Source organism: Mercenaria mercenaria, chromosome 5, assembly GCF_021730395.1.
Source record: "Mercenaria mercenaria strain notata chromosome 5, MADL_Memer_1, whole genome shotgun sequence".
Classification (NCBI taxonomy): Eukaryota; Metazoa; Mollusca; class Bivalvia; order Venerida; family Veneridae; genus Mercenaria; species Mercenaria mercenaria.
This window is the reverse complement of record NC_069365.1, coordinates 31,785,634-31,805,534: the sequence shown is the minus strand read 5'-3', so window position 1 is coordinate 31,805,534 and position 19,901 is coordinate 31,785,634. Positions and strand designations below refer to the sequence as shown.

The following is a 19,901-nucleotide window of genomic DNA, read 5'->3' as shown; positions in this document are numbered from 1 at the left end:
CTTGCTATATTGTTTTTGTTAGATAAGTAGTTCGGAGACTGGTGACTGTTACATTTCTTGGCATATAAGTATCACGTATTTCTGATACGTGTCCGATAACTTTCAAACAAGTTATTATCAGACAGGGAAATCGCAGCTCATATCTTTTTTTTACACCTGCTCATAGATGTGGAGGTGGCAGGAATTTTATCTCAGAAATATAGCAACAAGGGAAACAAGAAAAAGGTCAAAACATTTTAAAGCAGCAACATACGATTTATTTTTATCTCTGCAAAAATTCAATGACATTTTATGTACGCAGACATAAATTCTTTGATTTGCGAGAGACTGACATTGAAAACTTCCTTATTTACCCATCAAAACCGAAAATAATTCAATAGAGTAGTCTTTTTTAAATAAGAAAACAAATGTTAGATGATAATGATGTCGCAACAATATGTCACGTCACGGAACATGACACGTGATGAACCGGAAGCAGAGAGGAGACCAAACGGAGACAAGGAGATACTTATCAACGACTTTAACATCCCAGGTCTGTACAATATTATATCTCATGTCTTTAACCATTCAAGCATTATCTCAACTATAATAATGTAAATAATAACAAAAATAAATACATACAACATCAGATCCAAGACTTTCCATTGTATCACAAATCGCAAACAAAATAAATATCTATATCTTTATTGCACACGGCCTACTCTGAGAAATTCATCTTGAGTGAATTTTCCCACATTAAAAGTTTTCATAACAATATAATATGCACAAATGTTAAGATCGTCAATATAATTCCTTGTCTTTAACGCATGCATGGAAACATCGATGAAGCATTATGGCTGATGACGTCATCGGCGCATGTCTGGTAGCTGGTACTAATAACTTTGATCGTGCCGTCCGTTCCAGAGAAGTAATTCTTTATTTCCCTTTGTTGATAGAATGCTGGGAACAAGTCTTGCGCCGATGTAGAATTGAAGAGAGATATTGAGCACGTATCTTGCAGAACACCAACTTGTTAATTTGTTCAACAAATATAATAGATAGCCTTTTCATAACGGGGGATTCTCATGAAGTCACATTCATAGTAAACATCTACACAACTTGCAATGTTTTTGATCCGAAAGATCTTTAAAATTGGAAAAAAATGTCTTTTATAAAACCTGAAAAAGAAAATGATTTCATGGTAACATGGAACAAATAAGCAATTCATGTCTTGTGTAACCATATGTAATTCTTTCCAACATTTTCATGCTTCTTTTCATTTTCAAACAAGAGGAAAGATAAATTTTCAGATATAATTTGACATTTAAATCAAGTTTATTGAAGAATGATGGTTTTTTATGCTATAAACTGCCATAAATGTACTCAAACCAGTTAATTTCATACGAAAATGATGTTTACAAACGAAAAAGATGTTAAGAAATCTTTGACATATAAATAAAATGTGCATACTTACTCTAAAATTTACACTCTAACAACTCGGTGAATTTCTCTGGAAACGGACATTGATCTAGAACGGCGGACAACCTGTAAGTTCTTCTCGGCGTTATCGGCACGGGATTCAGCCTCTTCTACTAATGAGGTGGCTTTTCTGTACTTGTTCATGGCAATATTGGCTACCTCTTCCTGTAAAAGCAATGGTAGATTGCACTATTTCATTTATGACAAGTGCTGCCATGCTGGTTCTCCTAAATGACATAGAAATGTTCGGTTATTGACGATCTAATACAGAACATCGCTATGAGTTCTGCCAGTTTGTCTTCAAATAAGTGTAAAAGGTGATGAGAAATAACACGGCAGTCAGAAAACAAGGATTAAATTATATTTTAAAGCGAATTATTTATAAAATCATAAAACATTTAAATGTTTTATTACGTACCGCCTCATCGATCTGTCTTCTGTAGGTCTTGATTTTGAGAGTCATAGAGTCGTTCAAGCTGGAGAGCTCAGCAATGCGGCGCTTATCGTCCTCCATAAGGGCCAACAGTTCTTTGTACTGGCGTTCAACCTTGCGCATACCAGCTTGAGCCTCACGTGCACGACGCTGTTCAACTTCATATTCAGCTTCCAAGTCACGGATCTTAAATAATCGTTTAGATAATCAATTAAACAAGCAATTAAATATGCTATGAACTATTACTGACAGTAAAGTTACTGATGACTTTATTGCACCAGCATTTTAAGAATATTTATGAAGTATTGATATTCTTTATGTATTGCTTCTTCCTTTGAATACCTTTTTGTATTTTGAAAAAAAAAAGATTAATTTGGCCACTTCTTAACTAGTTATTAGAAAGAAGATAATATGATATTTTTTCCGCTTCAGGATGCTAGTAAAACAGATGATTGCTGTGTAAGATACTTACCCTGGCTTGAAGTTTAGCAATCTGTCTCTTGCCTTCTCTTGTAGCGAAGGCTTCAGCTTCCTCAAGTCTGATGGTGATTTCTCTGATTTCAACCTCGAGTTGCTTACGGAGAGATTCGGCGTTCTTGTAGTTCTCCTGTTCCTGTCTGAGTTCCTCGGCGAGTCTGTGAACTTCGGCCTGCAGTCTGTCAGCACGTTCTTCGGCAGCGCTGCGGCCATTGAGGGCGTCGTCAAGATCGGATTGCATGGCAGCAATGTCGGCTTCCATGCGGCGTTTGTCGTTTGTGAGGGCAGTGACTTGCACGGTGACTTCAGACAGGCGGACGGTGGTGTCGTGGAGTTCGTTTTCGGCGTTCTTGCGGGCTCTCTCGGCCTAATTAGGACACAAAGAATTTTATTAATTTCAATACTGGTAAGTGTTAACAGTTGTCCATAAAAAATTTATAAGTAATGCGACCAATTTTTAACCATAATTTCTTTAAACGGAATACAGCTGAATTCTCTTTTACATTAAGATGTGAGGAACAAAAAAGATACTTACAGATTCAAGAAGTGTTCTAACATCCTCGAGTTCGGTTGCCAAGGCAATGCGCTTCCTCTCAGAGACGGAAAGTTGACCGCGGCAGTCGTCCAAAAGGCGGTTAGAGTCATCAAGGGCCGCTTCAAGTTCCTGTAATTAAAATCATATATGTAATTGATGCTATAAACTTCTATTTGTGTCGATGTTTAAATCCAAATGCTTAGGATGGTAATGAAAAAGTTACTTTATAGCCGATATACTTAAAATAATGAAATTATTTCAGCAAACTAAATTTTAGGTTTTCCTTATTAAATATTTTCTCATGTACCGACTATTGTCTCACCTTGTTTCTGGCCTGGAGTGATTTGATCTGTTTAAGATATTCAGCATTAGCTCTGTTGGCGTTGTCGAGGGCAGCTTCGAGTTCACGGATGTCGGTTTCGTATTTCTTCTTGATACGAGAGATCTCGGATTTGTAGCGGGTCTCAACCTCCACCAGGGTGCGCTGGAGCTCTTCAATGGCGCGCTGGCCGCTCTTTCTGTAAGTGAATATTGAACAACAATAAAATTGAAGTATATTTTTATGTTCATGCGTTCATGCTTTCATGCTTACAGAGATTCTATTTCCGTTTTCCGTTACCTCTGAATATTGTATTAAAATTTAACAGTTTATTCACTTATATCCACGATCAAAAAATATGTTTATTTCTGTAATAAATATTTCCAAACTGGTAAAGATATTTATTATATGTGTAGTTTTGACAGTCATATTTTTCATATTTAAATCCGCTAATGATGTTTTAAATTATATTCCATTGTATTCCTACGTCATTGTTAATTTATAATTTCCTATTTGAATTTTCCTGACATCCCAATTTCTGCCGTCCATAATTGCGTCTTTTACTTGAAAATTCCAAACCGAAAATGATACAAATGCTGTTTTTCATATGTTCTGATAAGATTTTATCTGACAGCCTAAGTATGACCTTCAAGTAAGAAACCCCATAGTGATTATCACAACACGTAAAAGCTTGTTAACAAATTACCCAAGTATAAAACATCTTGGCTCATTAAAATTACTAGTCTGATTCCTCCAGGTTCAATCATCAAATGGATTTATTGATAAAAATAGGAATTAACGTGATTTTGTTCTCTAATGCTGTAATATTCCCTTGTATAAAGTTTCATTTTTGGGTAACAGTAGGTACAGTGTATTCGTACAGGCGTTTGTATTTATTTCGGACTTTATTGCATTCTTTTCAACAATGAAAGCATTGTAAGCTTTCTGGTTCAGACTGCCTTTTTGTTTAAATTTTTAGAAAGTAATCGTTTTAAATATAGAAAGAATGTGTTTAACATTATTGTTTGCAATAATATTTTCTTTTTTTTGTCCAATGCATGCACGATATTTCGTTCTTTTCATTACGATATAATTATGTTGCAGAATGTCGAATGCTGCAGAATATCGATATATGTTACAGATATGTATATCTGTACTGTGCATTTTATTCTGGCTGCTCAACTCTTCTTCAGGAAAGTCAATGTATTCGTATATACATATTTTAACAACGATTAGTCCATTCAACTATCTATATATAGTTCTTTTCTGCTTCATTAAGTTCAAAGTAAAGAATTAAAAATGTAAGATAATGAAATGGACGTAAAAGCCAGTCATTATTTCCCCCCGTTATCGGGATGGTGCATATCAAGAGATATATCGTGATAACTTTTCTAATTATTGATTCTCAAAGCATCAGAGGGGAAATGCACTGTGAATTTTTCTCTGTGCCAGAATAATATTTAGCGTAAACTTTTATTCCCCTCAGGTATGCCTTTAGATATGAATCTGGCAAAGTTCCAGAAACCTTGGATGTGTATACCTACAAATTCCTGAAAGATAAGATGTTCAGGCCTAGACTTCTAATGTTTACAACAGCTGTTGTCTTATAAAGGTGTGAATATGGTTTGAAGGGTAAGTATATTCAGAGAGCAAGGTTTGCAGAAATTCGTTTCCATTATCGCCCACACCATCTCACATACAAGAGTTAATATATCGCGCCATAAATCATTGTTTCAGAAAAAAGCTAAGAGATGCATTATTCAATATTATCAGGTAACAAGAATATGAATTTCAATCGATATATAATTAATAATGAAATTTTCGGTTAGAACTATCTCAGGTGTTAGAATAAGGACGTTTGTAGACCGCAATGCAAAATTGATACAGTTTTTATTCTTTAAATAACTAACTTTTTTCACATATCTCACGTCCAAGCAGGTATGGTTTTATTTGATGCCCGAGGATAGAAAAGGTAATATTTGAAAATGATTTTAAATACCTGACAGCTTCAATTTCCTCGTCCTTTTCGCGGAGTCTCTGTTCCATTTCGGCACGGAGGGCCTGGAGGGCAGCATTGGCGTTTGCAAGTTTGTTCTCTGCGTCTTTAAGTGCGTCCTCTGTGTCACGGAGGGCTGCGGCGAGATTGTCGCGTTCAGCGGTAAGAGCGGCGTTTGCGGAGGTCAAGTCATTGATTCTTCTGTTAGCGTCCTTCAAGGCGTTGTTGGCTTCACGAAGTTGGTCTGAAAAGAAGTAATAGTAAACTTCTGTCATATTTATCTGGCACGTCAAAGTTAAAATACCACAGAAAGTCTAATTAAGTGACTTGTTTTAAAAAGAAGCTTTTTTTGAACTGACTACTTTTGCCCTCCATTATGTATAATCATTTGATTCTGTTCTTATATCACTTACATTGTAATGTATGCAGAATGTCTTATAGAAAACGTTCAAAACGAAGTTGGGAGATTAAAAGAAATAGAAAATTTACCCGAAAGTGCTTTATTCTCTCGTTCCAAGTTGGCGTTCTTCTCAGCGAGTTCAGCATTTGCGACCTTGAGTCTGTACACTTCCTGTTCAAGCGCAGCCTTATCGGCACGGAGAGCTTGGTTCTCAGCAGTGAGGTCGGCAACCTGTTTCAGGAGGGCGGCATTGTCGTTCTCCAACTGTCTGTTTCTCTTGGTAAGGTCCTGGACGATGATCTGTGTCTGTTGTGAAATAAACGAGAGAAAATAATCACACGTTTTCATACTAGCGTTGCGATAAAAGTATTTGGTAAACATTTGTATCTGTTCCTGATTTTTTTTCGTGTTTTAGTTCTGAAATATGGCTCTTGGACATAATAATTCAGTAAGAATTATCTTCCATACTGACTTAAAGAGAAAATATTTGTGATACAAGTGCAATAAATGATTACGTTTTCGAGTTCGATGGTGACTTCACGGAGTTCAACTGTCAACCTGTTCTTGGCCTTCTCAAGGTTAGCAGCTCTCTGTCTCTGTTGTTCCACCATATCCTCGAGTTCCTGGATCTTTACACTCAATCTGCGTCTGTTGGTATAATTCATATAGGATTAGTAACTGTAGAACTATTTCACTTCAAATATTTTCACTTGAAATATCGAACTATCTTAATTCCTTTATAAACAGTTATGGCCTATTTCGTTTTAGTCATTTTATCATTAAACTTGTGTGTTATCACTTATATTACGAAATATAGCTAATAGCTTTAGTTATCGGCAAGTGCAATAAGATGGTATGTCAATACAGTATAAAAAACAGAACGAATTCAATCAGCAAATCTTTTTGATTAAAGGGTGTACCCTGAAAACATTTGATGCATATTTAAAGAAGTAACAAGATACTATATCTAATATATCTAGATACCTGAGTTCTTCGTATTCCTCAGTCTTGGTCATCAAATCCTTCTCCAACTTGGTCTTGACGGCAGAGAATTCAGTCTGCAGTTTGCTGTACTGTAAACAGAAAATCAGACAACAAATAGCGATAAGCTTATCTATGAAATAATTTCAGACATATGTTCTTTGTATTTAAGAACTAAGACTAAAGCATTTGCAAAACAGTTTCAGTTGTAGGTACCAGAAAGATAAAATTCTTACAAAAAAAAATGCTTATTGAAACTGCTTTAAAATATTAGCGTAGTCAACGGTTCAATGAACATTATTTCAATTACAAATCGGCGAAAGTAGAACAGAGTTTAGAACTACGTCTCACCTGTTGTCTGTACATAGAGGCATTCTCGGATTCTTCTTCGTAACGGGCGTTAAGGTTGTCGTAGTCGGCCTGGAGAGCAGCAAGCTGTACCTGAAGATTCTGTCTTTGCTGTAAGTATAGGAGAACACAGGCTAGGAAAAAGTATGGACTTATAAGCTTTTACATTCCGAATATATTGCCAATAAAACTGACTGCATGAACCAATGTAATTTTAACAAGTTAGTATTACAACCATAGAGACATTTCAAACTTTTTATCTCGAATCAATATTAATACAAAATATAGCTTTTAAATCGCCGTTCAACAATATACAAAACATGCGTTGCAAAGAATAATCATTGTACGAGTCAAACACCTGAATGATTTCATTCTCACTCCCAACGTTACGCATCAAATTTATCTTAACCCTTACCCTGCTAAAATTCTAAAATGAATTTGTCCATCTTTCAAATTGGATAGTACCATAAACTTTTAAAAGGGGTGCTTACCAAAAGGTACTGACTGAAAAGTGAACAGTGCAGATCATGATCAGACTGCACGGATAAATATATATATATAGGTGATGCTGTATTCACTTTCCATTTAAAGGTTTAAACTGATAAGAAATATAGACTTGCGCTAGACTGTACCTACCCTGGATTCGTCATCAAGGTTTCTCTTGAGGTCGTCCAATGTGAGTTGGAGTTGTTGTTTAGCCTTGGCAAGGGCAGCGTTGGCACTGTCCAGTTCCTGGTTGACGTGCTGCAAGTCAAAGTTCTCCTTTGTAAGACGGGCTTTAGTGGCATTGGCGTCGTTCAATTGTCTGCAAGGAATAACGAAGTGTCATGAATATAAATGTACTAAATCAGACTTTTTCTCGTGTAACAACTTTTCATTTGTTTTACATATCTGTGTTCTTCTTTTATGTTGATTATGTCATAATGACATATCCTCTTCGTTTTATATATAACATTCACTTTAATATTGTCTTTACCGAATAGTTTGTTACTATGTGTAACGTTATACAAAATATATAAAGAATTGGTTTGTTTTCTTATCAATATTTAACAATAAATTGCGATCGCAAAACTAAATACCTGGTGAGGTCATCGACCTGGGCCTTAAGTCTGGCCAATGATCCTTCAAGACCTTCTACCTTAGCATCTGCAGAGGCCTATAAAAATAAAACATTTATGTTTTTACGTAAGGACATCCATAGGCATACATGTAATGAAGGTATAACTGTTATAACTATTGCAAAAAGCTTTTAACAAACCATTTTAAACGTTAACTTTATTGTTGCTGAAACATTATTTGAGACGCTAATTTTATTTTTGTTGAAAAAAAATCAAACGTGTTACTGAGTAAGAGACTTCTACTGAAAAGCACCACATCAAAAAAAACTCCACTTGCTTTTCAACCTTTCAAAGAAATTGCCCTTAGTGTCATCCAAACTCCCCCAAAGCACAAAGTATGAAGGTGTTGATCTTACCTTGCCCTTGGAAAGAGCTTCGTTGATTCCTTGCAAGTTGTCGATCTCAACGAGAAGCTGGCTCTTTTCTTTCTCTACTCTGTATAGATAGTGTGAAAACGTTTTATAATAATAGGTAATTGATACGTAGACATGCTTTAAAAACATAATGACGCTTTTGGCTGTTGCGTCCAAGAAGCAGCATGCAGAAAACATTGCTGTTTGGACGAAGTTATGACATTATATGAGTCAGTAAGGAAATGATTTTCTTTTACATAATGTATAAATGTCTATAATTTCTGGTGCGTTCCTTATGACTTTTTGTTGTTTCTCAGCAGCCATAGACAAATATATATCTAATGTGAAAATGCCACTTTTGTTAAAATTTTAATAAAGAAATTATTAAAACTTAGTTGAAATTAATCAAATATATCAAGAAGTAAGCATCTCGTATGTCATCATTTATTTTCATATTTAAAGTCTGATCCAAAACTCCTTTTCATATCTATTGCTTCGGTATTTGCTGGGTCATTATTTCTTTCTAGTTAGTAGATTTTAGTAGAAACAAAACACAGGGTTTATACCCTCACACTGCCGTGGTAAAGGAGTTCGGAGTAAGAGGTTATTGTGTCGGGTGATTGTACTCGGTTGGCCTTGTCCTTGGGATATAAAGTTTCCGAAGCGGACTGTCTAATTCTAAATTCAGTAACATGTATGTAAAATGGAGTTGTGTTGCTTTATCAAAAAAACCATTTTACATACATGTATTTGATACATGGTTTCTTAAACTGTCATAATGTTATAACTTATGTTATAACATGTTAACCAGTGCCTGGCGAACAAGTATGCGACATATTTACCGATGAAAGTCTACCTGGAAAATATATGTGGAATTAAACTGGTTTCCTCCATGAATTTACATGACATGATAAAATTTCAATGTCGGTGATTAACGATTCAGATGAAGGTGATTAGGAAAATGCCGAAACCGCTAAATGTGCTAATCGGTATGATCATATATGGAAATGAAATCACAGGAACTATGATAGGAAACCAGAAATTCCTCATCGGTAAAATATCCGCTATGTACTCGCACAAGACAGTTCTGTAAGAAACCTTATACCTCTGCTTTACTGCATTCAGTGTATCCCGAAATTTTGATAAATACATGTATGGAATTGCCCCCTATCAAACTTCACTGACGTCAACATTGTCGCTGGTAGTAACTGTATTAAAAGTGTTTTTGATAATGATATTTTTACTAAATCTGCAGTACAACAGAGTTATCAGATGTATCATTGGTTTGACTTGTTCGAACCTGGTCTTGGTTTTGGAGAGATAATCAATTTGGTCAGAGAGGTCGTTCGTTTGTTCAGTATATTTCTTTCTCAAGCTAGCTTCTTGGCTTTCAAATTGGATAGTTATCAGTTCTATCTCTTTCCTCATCTTTGTAATTTCTGTATCTTTCTTTCGTACCATTTCCGCCTAGTTATGGAAAGAAAGAAAATTCACAATATATACAGACAGCACATTTACACACATAGGTGTACCTGTTTTTAGTTTTTTGGAGATAATCAAGTTGATCTGAGAGGTCATTAAGGGCTTCAGTGTGTTTCTTCCTCATGCTTGCTTCTTGACCTTCATACTGGATGGTAAGGAGTTCAATGTCCTTTCTCAGCTTCTGGTTCTCGGCGTCCTTCTTTCTGACCATCTCGTGCTAACGATAAAGATATATGTTAAATATTTGCTGAAAGGTCACTGGATGACCTTGAACAAAAGCTCTCCACCCTAGCTGGTTTCTGCACTATTGTAGAAGCATTGGCTAGCATGCATGCAGAAAAAAAAGAAATTTTCACTAAACACATCACATATATACTTTATCTTATCTTGCTAGTGCATCAGATATCAGTCATTGTTTTATCCTATTGTTTAAAATAATGTTGTAAAAACAAAACTATTTTTAAAGACAATGTTATTATATAGGTACCTTCTAAAATGTTTAATGCTTAAAGTTGTTATGACACGTCACAGATATCGATATTATAGAAATATATTCAGCTATTACGAGAAATGTTTTGCTTTTTGTAGAGATGTATCAGATATATTTTACAAAAGCTGCTTCATGCACTGCAGACTGGCGCAGACGACAATTCTGGCCTACCTGGATGCTGGATGCACCGCCGGTTTCCTCGAGTCTGTCTGAGAGCTGTTCGATCTGGAAGGAATATTCGGCGCACTGTTTCTCAAACTGAAATGTAGAAAATGGCAAATGAATTATATGCCCGTTCTTGAAGTTGCTAATGAAACATTATTATGCCGAACAAAATATACTAATGACACTATGTTCAAGATATTGTTTAATTCGACTAATGTCTGGTTTAATTTATTTTGAGCCAGATAAAGGCAGAAGGGGTATTTTTTGTTTTATTTGTTATTTTATATTGTCTACTCGTATTTCGACTATCCATTTGTACTTTCAACACGCAATGAATAAATACGTTCTTTGCTTGCTAACACTTGCTTCTGTTTCATTGTTTCATTCATTGAACTTCTGAATATCTATTTTACTTTCATTCAACTTACAATTTATGGTATGTATGTTGTACCATGAGATGCCAACCTAATGGAATTTTAACATTTATAATCATAGTTCAACTATTTCTCGACTTCGGAATGAATATAAGAAGCTATGCTATATTGATAAATGTCATTATATTCCAGTAGGTTAAAAGCAGTACCTTAAATATTCGTTCATGTTTTGCAGGTTGTATTACTTTTGTATTCAGATATTTAATTAGGTGTGTGTACCTTCATTACATTAATTGTTATCACATTTTACTTGGATGTAGTTTGTTTTTATAGCCTTTTGTTTTTGAAAGCTTTTGAGTGCGATACTTGTATAATATTCATGTCTACTTTCGTTAGATTGTCTGCTGTACTTTTTTCTAGATTTTTGTATTTTTACATCATAAATCAGAATTAGTTTGGCAACAGTCATGACGTTATGGTATTTCGATGAGAGAGTGTGAGAGAGAGAGAGAGTGTGAGAGAGAGAGGGTTAACCACAAACCACTGTACACATTTATTGGTTAAAGCGCGTGACGTCGCGTGCTACGGGAATACTAATATAGCAACGGTTACTAAGGGAAGCAAAGTGAATGAAACTAGGAGGATGTATTATCCAGGTAATGATTACTGTTCCAGAAATAATAAATTGCTGAAGATGCAACTTTTCTCGACAATTATTTTGTCAGATATATTTATCTTGCAGAAAGATGAAATAATCATAACTGACAGCCCCATCTGTTTATTTGTTGTTGTTGTTTTTTTGTTCTTCGTCCTATTTGAATATTTTGAAAATAAAACAAGAGGAAATTAGGAACAATGCTGGAAGTCAGAAACATCAGGAAAAAATATTGAGTCATTTGCGTCACAAATTTATTCTTTTTCATGTTAATAGAAAGAATATTGGAATTTTACAACGTGTTTATATGATGTGTAAATAAATGTTGAAATATACTTCGCGGTCGATCAGATTGTACGTTATCAACGTAGGAGTCATTTGGTACGTGTGTGTGGTTGCCATGGTAATTCAGCAGTCGAGGAATTTCCAAAACATTGGAGATAAGGCGGTAAAAGTATGCCAAGCATTTGAAACGATAAACTGTTATCTTACGTTTTGAAACGTCATTTTATGACATTACCTCCTACTTAATGTACCTTTGTCGATCAACGAAGAACGAAACAAATTAAGCGTATTCTTCCCGTCTTCATTTGTAACGTTTTATATAGTATATTTCAATTTAGGTATAATTAAATCACAAAACGTATCCAATGAGATGCTTTTAGAGAAGAATAAAATCAATTACAGAGTGATTAGATATATATAATAAGCGTATAATGTGGCGGCTTCATATAAATATTTAGTGATATGGTACCTATACATGAATAGTCTCTAAATATTTGAACTTTAAAGTACACTTTTCTTGCCATATTAATAGTTTTGTAAACAACGTATCCCAAATATTAATAATTCTAACCAGGAAAAGAATTGATAGAGAAAGAAAGTGGTACTTTGCCAAAATGTGCAGCTGTTTTCAAGACCCTCAAATATTTGCTAGAAATAATTTGTACAAGGGAGTGTTCAACATTCCGCCGGAAAAAAACAACACAAAATGCATGAAGAATCCTAAACACCTGAATTTCAATACAGCAGATATTGTTTCTTACAACAAATATCTACCTTCAATCAAGACAGATAAATATTGAAAAGCTCTGGAATTCTGCTTCCAAATATCAATAAAACATCTCTTTGCGTCAGTGGAACGCTGATAGATAAGATATACAGGATTTTTATAGCCACAGACACGTTCCAGTAAATATCCAGCTAGCAATGTTGCAGCACGATCATGCTGTGTTTCTATATCTAATTCAGTACTGGCTGTAACACAGATTTCGTTTAAAAATCTAAACATTGTTCAGATAGAAATTTGTTAGGGAGTGTTCAAACATTCGGAAAAAAACATACACAATGATAGATCTACCTGCTACAGCAAATTGTTTCTTACATTTCTACTTCATCAAACAGATAATATGAAAACTTGGAATCTGCTAATATCAATAAATCCTGGTCAGTAACTATTAGATACGGAATTTTTTACAACAACACATGGCAATTGCGCCGATTGTGTACTTTACTAATATTAATTAGTATAGCTGTAAAACAGGTTTCGTTAAAATTAAAATCGTTACATGAGCGTTGTTATGGTATCATCCAAAAAGTTGATAACTAACTATATGTCGTAAATGTTACTATTGCATCAGTAAAAGGGTCTCATTTTCTTTATACTGATAAATATACTAGCAGAAATGCACGAGATACTGTGCAAATGGGCTAACAAAACGAAACAGACAACAATATAATTTGAGAAGAACGTCATTTTAAAATGAACCATTTTGCATGAAGAATCAAGTAATTGAAAGGGAAATATTATGTGCATCTCGACTGGCTAAGTTTTAGCTAAGACCTGTTTTAGAGACAGTTACATTGAAGAAAGCGGCCTTGTTTACAGTTATAAACATAAAACAATGATTGTCATAGGCGTGTCTCGTGGAAGCATTAATTGATGACTTAGTGGCACCTAATTACGCAGGCATTAAGTAAATGGCATAATGATTTTATGGAATCATAAATTAGTCACTAAGGAAACCAGTAAGTAACTCCTTAATTTTATCTGTTTTGACATTACGAGTTTTGTTCACTGTTTGGAAGAATACTTTTGCGAACGCGGGTCACATAGTTACATCTAGTAAACACTATATAATGTTTTGTTGTAACACTGGTTATGAAAAATATGTTGCGAGAAATCATAGAACTAACAGACATAACATCACAAAGACTATATAGCAGCTGCACCCTGTTGGAATGTCACTGTCAGACTAGTTTAAGCTTTATGTACAAAGTAAAGGATTCTGGCCTATTCAATAATGTCTTTTTTCTGACTCAGTAGTTTCTTTCTTTTTTTTTTCGAATATTATATTTTCAAATATGTAAGTTTAGCTCATTTCAAGGTAAAGTAAACAGGAAACTCTTGAATAACATACGTATTTTGATAGTGCACAGGATGCTAAGAAATGTACAAAGGCCATGAATAGCACCTTGATAATAAATCGATAATGATGTTTATATGAGAAAATTATTTTATATTGAATCAGACAAACAATGCAGACCTGCGAAAATGACTAACAGCTCAGATTTTCAGAATAATTTTGGTATTTTACTTCGAAAGGGATGCCTTATTTGTTCGTCACTTGGTACATGTATGCTGATATATTCAATTATTCAACTTGTCGTTTTTATTTGATATGCACTTATTTGATTATTCATATTTGCGCTCCTCTTTTTCATGTGTTAATTTTAAATCTTTTGATGTTTGATATCATTTATTAGAAAATATATATACGCTGGAAAAATCGCATTTCTAAGTAAATTCCTGTATGGTTTAGCGTTCAACGCAAACCCAGGAGTGCCAAATAACTGAATGAAACGTTTCCAAGTCAATTGCTATGAGCATTTTTTGATATGGTATTAGATAAAAGCTTACCCTAAGACGCATGTCTCTTTCGCCATCGAGCGCATCTTCAAGCTCCCTGATTCTTCCCTGAAATCATAAAAAATATAACTCATATCTACAACAAAATAGCAGAGACAAAGATTTAAAGTAAAATAAGTATTTATCTCTACATTTATGTGATTTATGTCAAATAAAGCGCCTACTTGTGTACAAAATTTAAATCTAAAGGTTGCTGAGTAAAACTATAAAATCTTGTCATTTAATGATTTGTATTTACTGATTATAATGTAAAGAAATATTTGTAAGGCAAGCATGCAGCCAAAAGCAACATTGACAACATTTCAAGTAACTGCAATAAAAGACGATGCAAATAAGTAAATAGAATGACAGTGTGTCCAAGGATCACATGTTCTGCGGCAGTGGAAGTCACGGGAGAAGTGGCTGCATCCAAATACTATACTTGTACGGAACATTTAAACGGATACCAATATAGCATTTTACAGGGAAAAGATTCTCTATCACGTATGCATTTATGAATTAAAGATTTTATTTCCTCAGGGCATTATCATTCTTTTTAAAGCAATTTTGTGACTAAGAATTTGACTTGGGAATACATCACGTTGAAGGGGAACCACATCATTTCTTCGGGATGAATTGTTACGACTGGTGTTGGTTTCAGTGGGTATAATACACTTCAGTCCAAAAGCTTTTGAAATTCAAGGATAGCTGGTGTTCGGATGTTATCAAATGGGTTTGAAAGGAACCAAGCCAAAAAGCTCTAACGACCATTACCAGCTTCTACCTGAAAGCGGAGTTCAGCATCCCTATAAAACTGATCTTTTGTATTGATAACTCTTGTTGATTCGGATACATCACTATGTTCTGAACCTCCGCTTATTACTACAGTTTTTTTCTTGATAACTCTTGATGTGCCCGATGATCCTGTTGTAGATCTAGAACTCTATGATTGGACAAATATACACAGTAAGTGATGACGTAAACAGCAGTTAAATTAAGCGCATGCGTAATATTGTTGTCAACATCTGAAAATGAAAGCAGCTCAGGCCGCAGCAATATATATATATACAACTACTGCTCCATGCATTTATTTCCCGTTGCTCACTAATTACACTCATGTGCCATTTCATTATTATATTTATCTAAGTATTACAATTTCGTGTTCTTTGTTGTGCATTTTAAAAGAATTGTATACCTTTAGCCTTATAAACAAACAAACATCTGTCTAAAGATCGTTGTATTAATATGTTACATTGTTGTTGTCAAGTACTTGAACCTATTGTTATTATTATGAAGTTTTTGAATCATATTTCTATTAAGTTGTTATTTCATGAATGCATCTACATGATTTGAAAAATAAACTTTCACTTATTTTTTTATCAATCAAATACATCAACATGTATAATATTTGTACAAATATTCATCACTTCAGCTTTAGTTGTAAGGTTAATCCAAACAGGTAGTAAATTGAGGAAGTAGTTGGCAAACAATGACCAGTATTATGACCAATAATATTGTTATGAGAAATAACAATATTCTTCTTATAATAGATTGCAAGAATAATTCCCGCTCACTATTAAGGTGTAATCATTTACCTAGAACAAATAAGACACAATCAGAAAGATCAGATATTTATCCTATCATTCGCATCTGGTTAGATAATCAAGACCTATCTACAATTTTCTCTTGCAGGAAGTAAAGAGGAACAGGAAGTTTTATTTCTATTTATCATTTTCATTGTTTTTTATTGCTAAATTTGATTTTATTTTATTGCATCTAAACGCTTGAGTGCGAATAAGTACAAGTTCTGTGAAGCTTATCATTCTCATACGTAAGTGTTCTTTCCCTTGTATTAATTAATGCACGTGTTTGCTGTCAGTTTACATTAATTTCAGAGACTAAGATTCACTGATGAGCCAGTAGATATAGAATACCTGGAATTATCGGTGTATGAATACACGCGAGCATACCTAGGTGCGCGCTATCCATAAAAGGAGGTACCGTCTATTTTTAGAAAATCGAGTAAAACAAAATGGCGGATCATCATTTTGACAATAATGCAAAAAAACAACAACTCTAAAACATATAATGAGTATTATGTTTTATAATGCCAAATTTAATCTCAGCATATCTTATCGTTTCGCATTATATTTCTATTACAAATATATAGACAATAGGACTAGGCGAAAACACATATTGCAGTAGTAATGCTTGCCCCTTTGAGGATCTTTCCTAAATCTTCAGATTTTACAAATCCTGACTTAAAAATAGTTTTACGTGTTAATACTTTTTCATTCGTTTTTGTAAAATTTGTAATAACGACCATTGATATTAAGTGCTTTACAGTTTTACCTAAACTTTTTCTGTCTAAACCCATTTTGAGACATAATATAGCGTTTATTGAAACTTGTTGTTAGCTGAATTTTGATCGCTAACACGGGAGAATAAGTTCTAGAAATGTCTAAATATAACTTTAATAGTATCATAACTTGGTTTTAATTATAATTCAGTTATTTTTAATTCTATCGGTTTCTACTTCTTTCTTAAATTCAGTCCGTTATTTTTTCGAGCCAAAATTTAAATTCACTGAAAAAAATATCTAAAAAAGAAATAAAATTATTATCTCAATGGGAAATATTTAGTGCAAATTTTGTTTATAACCCATTAAAGTCAGTAATATATGCAAATCTTACGGAGAAATCCTATTCAAATAATTGTTACTATTAATAGCTTTAATGAAACCAATCTGTACAGGTAAAGCATTACATCGTAACCAAAACAGGGAAGTCGATAGGTGGAGCTTTTGTCTCCATAGTAACATCTACTTCCTGGATTCATGTCCGCCATTAATAAACAGATGTCCGCTGCGACATTTTCAATGATAGATTAAAGTAAATCGGCTATGACAGTATAATGTTTCTCACAAAACACTGAACTATATCGCTTAAAACATTAAACCTCGATTCTTTTCTGTATTTATTTGTATGTTTATTTTATCTAAGGACTTTTCTAAATTTGACTCAAAGGTTATTCAGAATGCATATCTTGTTTATAATTAATTTTGATACTCCAGTTAGGTTTTATACTTTAACATTATTAATTTGTCGGGAAATGATCCAGTTATGAATAATAATTCACTCATTTCCTCAATCCCATGCCTGTTTAAATCCAGTTTCACAGAAAGCTAAGCAAGCTCAGAAGCAGTTAATAATCCTTTGATCTGGGCTAAAGATAAATCCATGTAATGGAACATAGTTGCCTGATGTTATTTATGATAACGTTCCACAAAGTAAGCACTGATTCTGTTAATGCTGTAGCACTTTCTTTCAAGCAGCCATTGCACATATATCAAAACACAAATACATCACAATGTTTACAAATTCAGATAATCCACAGATGTACACACTGAAAGCAAGACATTCTGAAAGCATAACTTTGTAATGAAAGCACGTAAACAAGACAAACTGCTTATGAAATACAGTATTACAAAAACATAAGCACAAATTGTGTATTTTGTATAAAATATTTCTTGCAAGCACTATGAACATGTTAACTTTAGACATACAAGCGAACAATTTTTAGCAGCTAATGTACCTTGTTGTTGCAGAATATGCAGAAAAAAAGCTTTACAATGATATAGAAAAAACAAACCTCTAATCTGTTCTGTGATGAGGGAGATGATCCTCGGTAGACATTGTATGTCCTGGAGACGCGAGTCACTTTGGTGGAGGAGGAATCGTCCAAGAAAGACATCTTGACTGGCTATTTAAAATGTCTGAAACACTAGAGAAAAAACAAGGTAGAACAATTATAACGAAATGTGCCGTCCACGGTAACAGGTTAAATTCCTCTACGCCCAGCTCAGACAGACTTGTTACTCTTGCTCTCCCGAAACTGTGTTCCTTAAATACCTGTATACATTAAGTTATATAGCAGAGCTATCCGCCAGGTGGAGCTATTTAAAGCGATTACCTGAAGTCTGCAAGTAGGAGTGTAATAAGATACGCTATCGCAGTTCCAGAAATTTTACGTACATTGGCCTGTGGCATTTGCTGGCAAATATACACTTGTACTATATTATAATGAAAGAGAAAATACAACAATGTAAACAATTGACAACATTTCTCGTCAGCTATAAACAATTTAAATTAGTTTATTATTTTCATTTAAAGCCTGAAAGAGCAACGTTTGCAAATTACGGCCGTGATAGAAAGGAAACAAACACCTGTTTTCAAATGAATGAAACTTTAAGATCGTGTTTAATTTAATAGAATTAAGTTGTCTTAAATAAGATTTCTTACTTAATCAAAAAAAGCATTATACAGTAAGCGATGTGGTAATGAGAGAATAAGCAAAATATGTAAAATGTGCAGTTTTAATGAAATTGAAAGAAAGAATAAGTTCATGTTTTGTGCATAGAATTTTTATTATTTCATTTCAAGTTTCAGTAAATCATACATGTTTGCCTTTTATATACAGAATTTTATTTTTCCACAGCTACAGTTTGTTCCCATTTACATAAAACAGTATTAAGTTTTAACGTATTCATTTAATTTTGTGTAATTACAGCTATTATGTAATGTCTTTGAATGTACATAGGTGTCGTAGTTACCAAAAGCTATACAATTTTTAATACAATTATACATTTTGCTTTTCCCTAATCTTAAAAGGACTTGCAAATAACTGAAGCACACCAGATAAAAATATCTCTCTTTTTTATATCCGATATGTACTTATTTAGTTTATTAGTGATAATTGCTAAACTTATGCCTTTGAAACTTTACTTCACATTCTGTAGATGCCAGCTGAAATTGTAAGTGCAGTGTTCGTTCTTTTTTAATATATTATTATATTATAATTATCATGCAGACGAAGACTTCAGTTATGAAGTATAATTATTTTTATGCTAAATTTTCAATTTAATGGATATAGGTGTACTGATATCATATATATTTTATGGATAGAAATACCCGGTACAAGTGATACACTTCTTTTTTGGGGGGAGGGTGGGTAGTGGGGAGTGCGTGGTGGTCAGCATTTCTATATAATGACGAATTTTAATTTAGGTTTTCATATTAATGTGCATATGTACTATATTCAAGTGCAGGAGCAAAATCAAAACCTGTCTAGAATAATGTCATGAGGTGAGTTCTAAGTTTTGTCGGCAATAAAGCGGAAGTTTTGCACCTTCCTAGATCGTAGATGTAATAACGTACCAGACACATAATCGATTGTTTAGATTTGTGTCGTCAGATCACATCATAGGTAGTCTAGAATACACATAACAAGGTGTGGTGTATGTTTAGATGACTAATTAATCTAGTGATAATGTATTGATAGGGAGGCGATAGTCTAGATGGAATGTATTGTAAGTCAAGCCACATGGCGATATGTGCACCGTCCTCTCAC

At 33.9% G+C, this 19,901-nt stretch overlaps 1 protein-coding gene across 2 annotated transcripts; it reads right to left on the bottom strand.

Moving 5' to 3' along the window:
• Nucleotides 1-234: 234 nt before the first annotated feature.
• LOC123556861 (paramyosin-like) lies at nt 235-18,395 on the bottom strand. 2 transcript variants are annotated; one of them, XM_045347914.2, is made up of 18 exons: nt 18,144-18,395; nt 14,505-14,561; nt 10,562-10,648; nt 9,719-9,885; nt 8,422-8,500; nt 8,027-8,103; nt 7,584-7,752; nt 6,951-7,058; nt 6,603-6,691; nt 6,134-6,266; nt 5,708-5,924; nt 5,222-5,462; nt 3,226-3,421; nt 2,904-3,032; nt 2,364-2,735; nt 1,877-2,077; nt 1,454-1,623; nt 235-1,157 (listed from the first exon to the last, which is right to left on the bottom strand). In XM_045347914.2, exons 1-17 carry the CDS (start codon nt 18,243-18,245, stop codon nt 1,462-1,464), a joined length of 2,586 nt encoding a protein of 861 aa, XP_045203849.2. In that variant the 5' UTR covers nt 18,246-18,395; the 3' UTR covers nt 235-1,157; nt 1,454-1,461. The 2 variants fall into 2 exon arrangements, with proteins under 2 accessions (XP_045203849.2, XP_045203848.2); XM_045347913.2 differs by lacking the exon at nt 9,719-9,885 and adding an exon at nt 9,951-10,117 and having other exon boundaries at nt 18,144-18,394.
• Between the last annotated feature and the right edge of the window lie 1,506 nt (nt 18,396-19,901).

What these genes read in the sequence shown, in the direction of transcription:
- LOC123556861 (XM_045347914.2), bottom strand. Translation starts at nt 18,245, where the DNA reads ATGTCTTTCTTGGACGATTCCTCCTCCACCAAAGTGACTCGCGTCTCC. An exon ending in AAGCTCTTTCCAAGGGCAAG is followed by an intron (nt 8,104 to 8,421) that starts GTAAGATCAACA and finishes TTATTTTTATAG; the next exon opens with GCCTCTGCAGATGCTAAGGT. An exon ending in TCACCATCGAACTCGAAAAC is followed by an intron (nt 5,925 to 6,133) that starts GTAATCATTTAT and finishes ATTTCACAACAG; the next exon opens with ACACAGATCATCGTCCAGGA.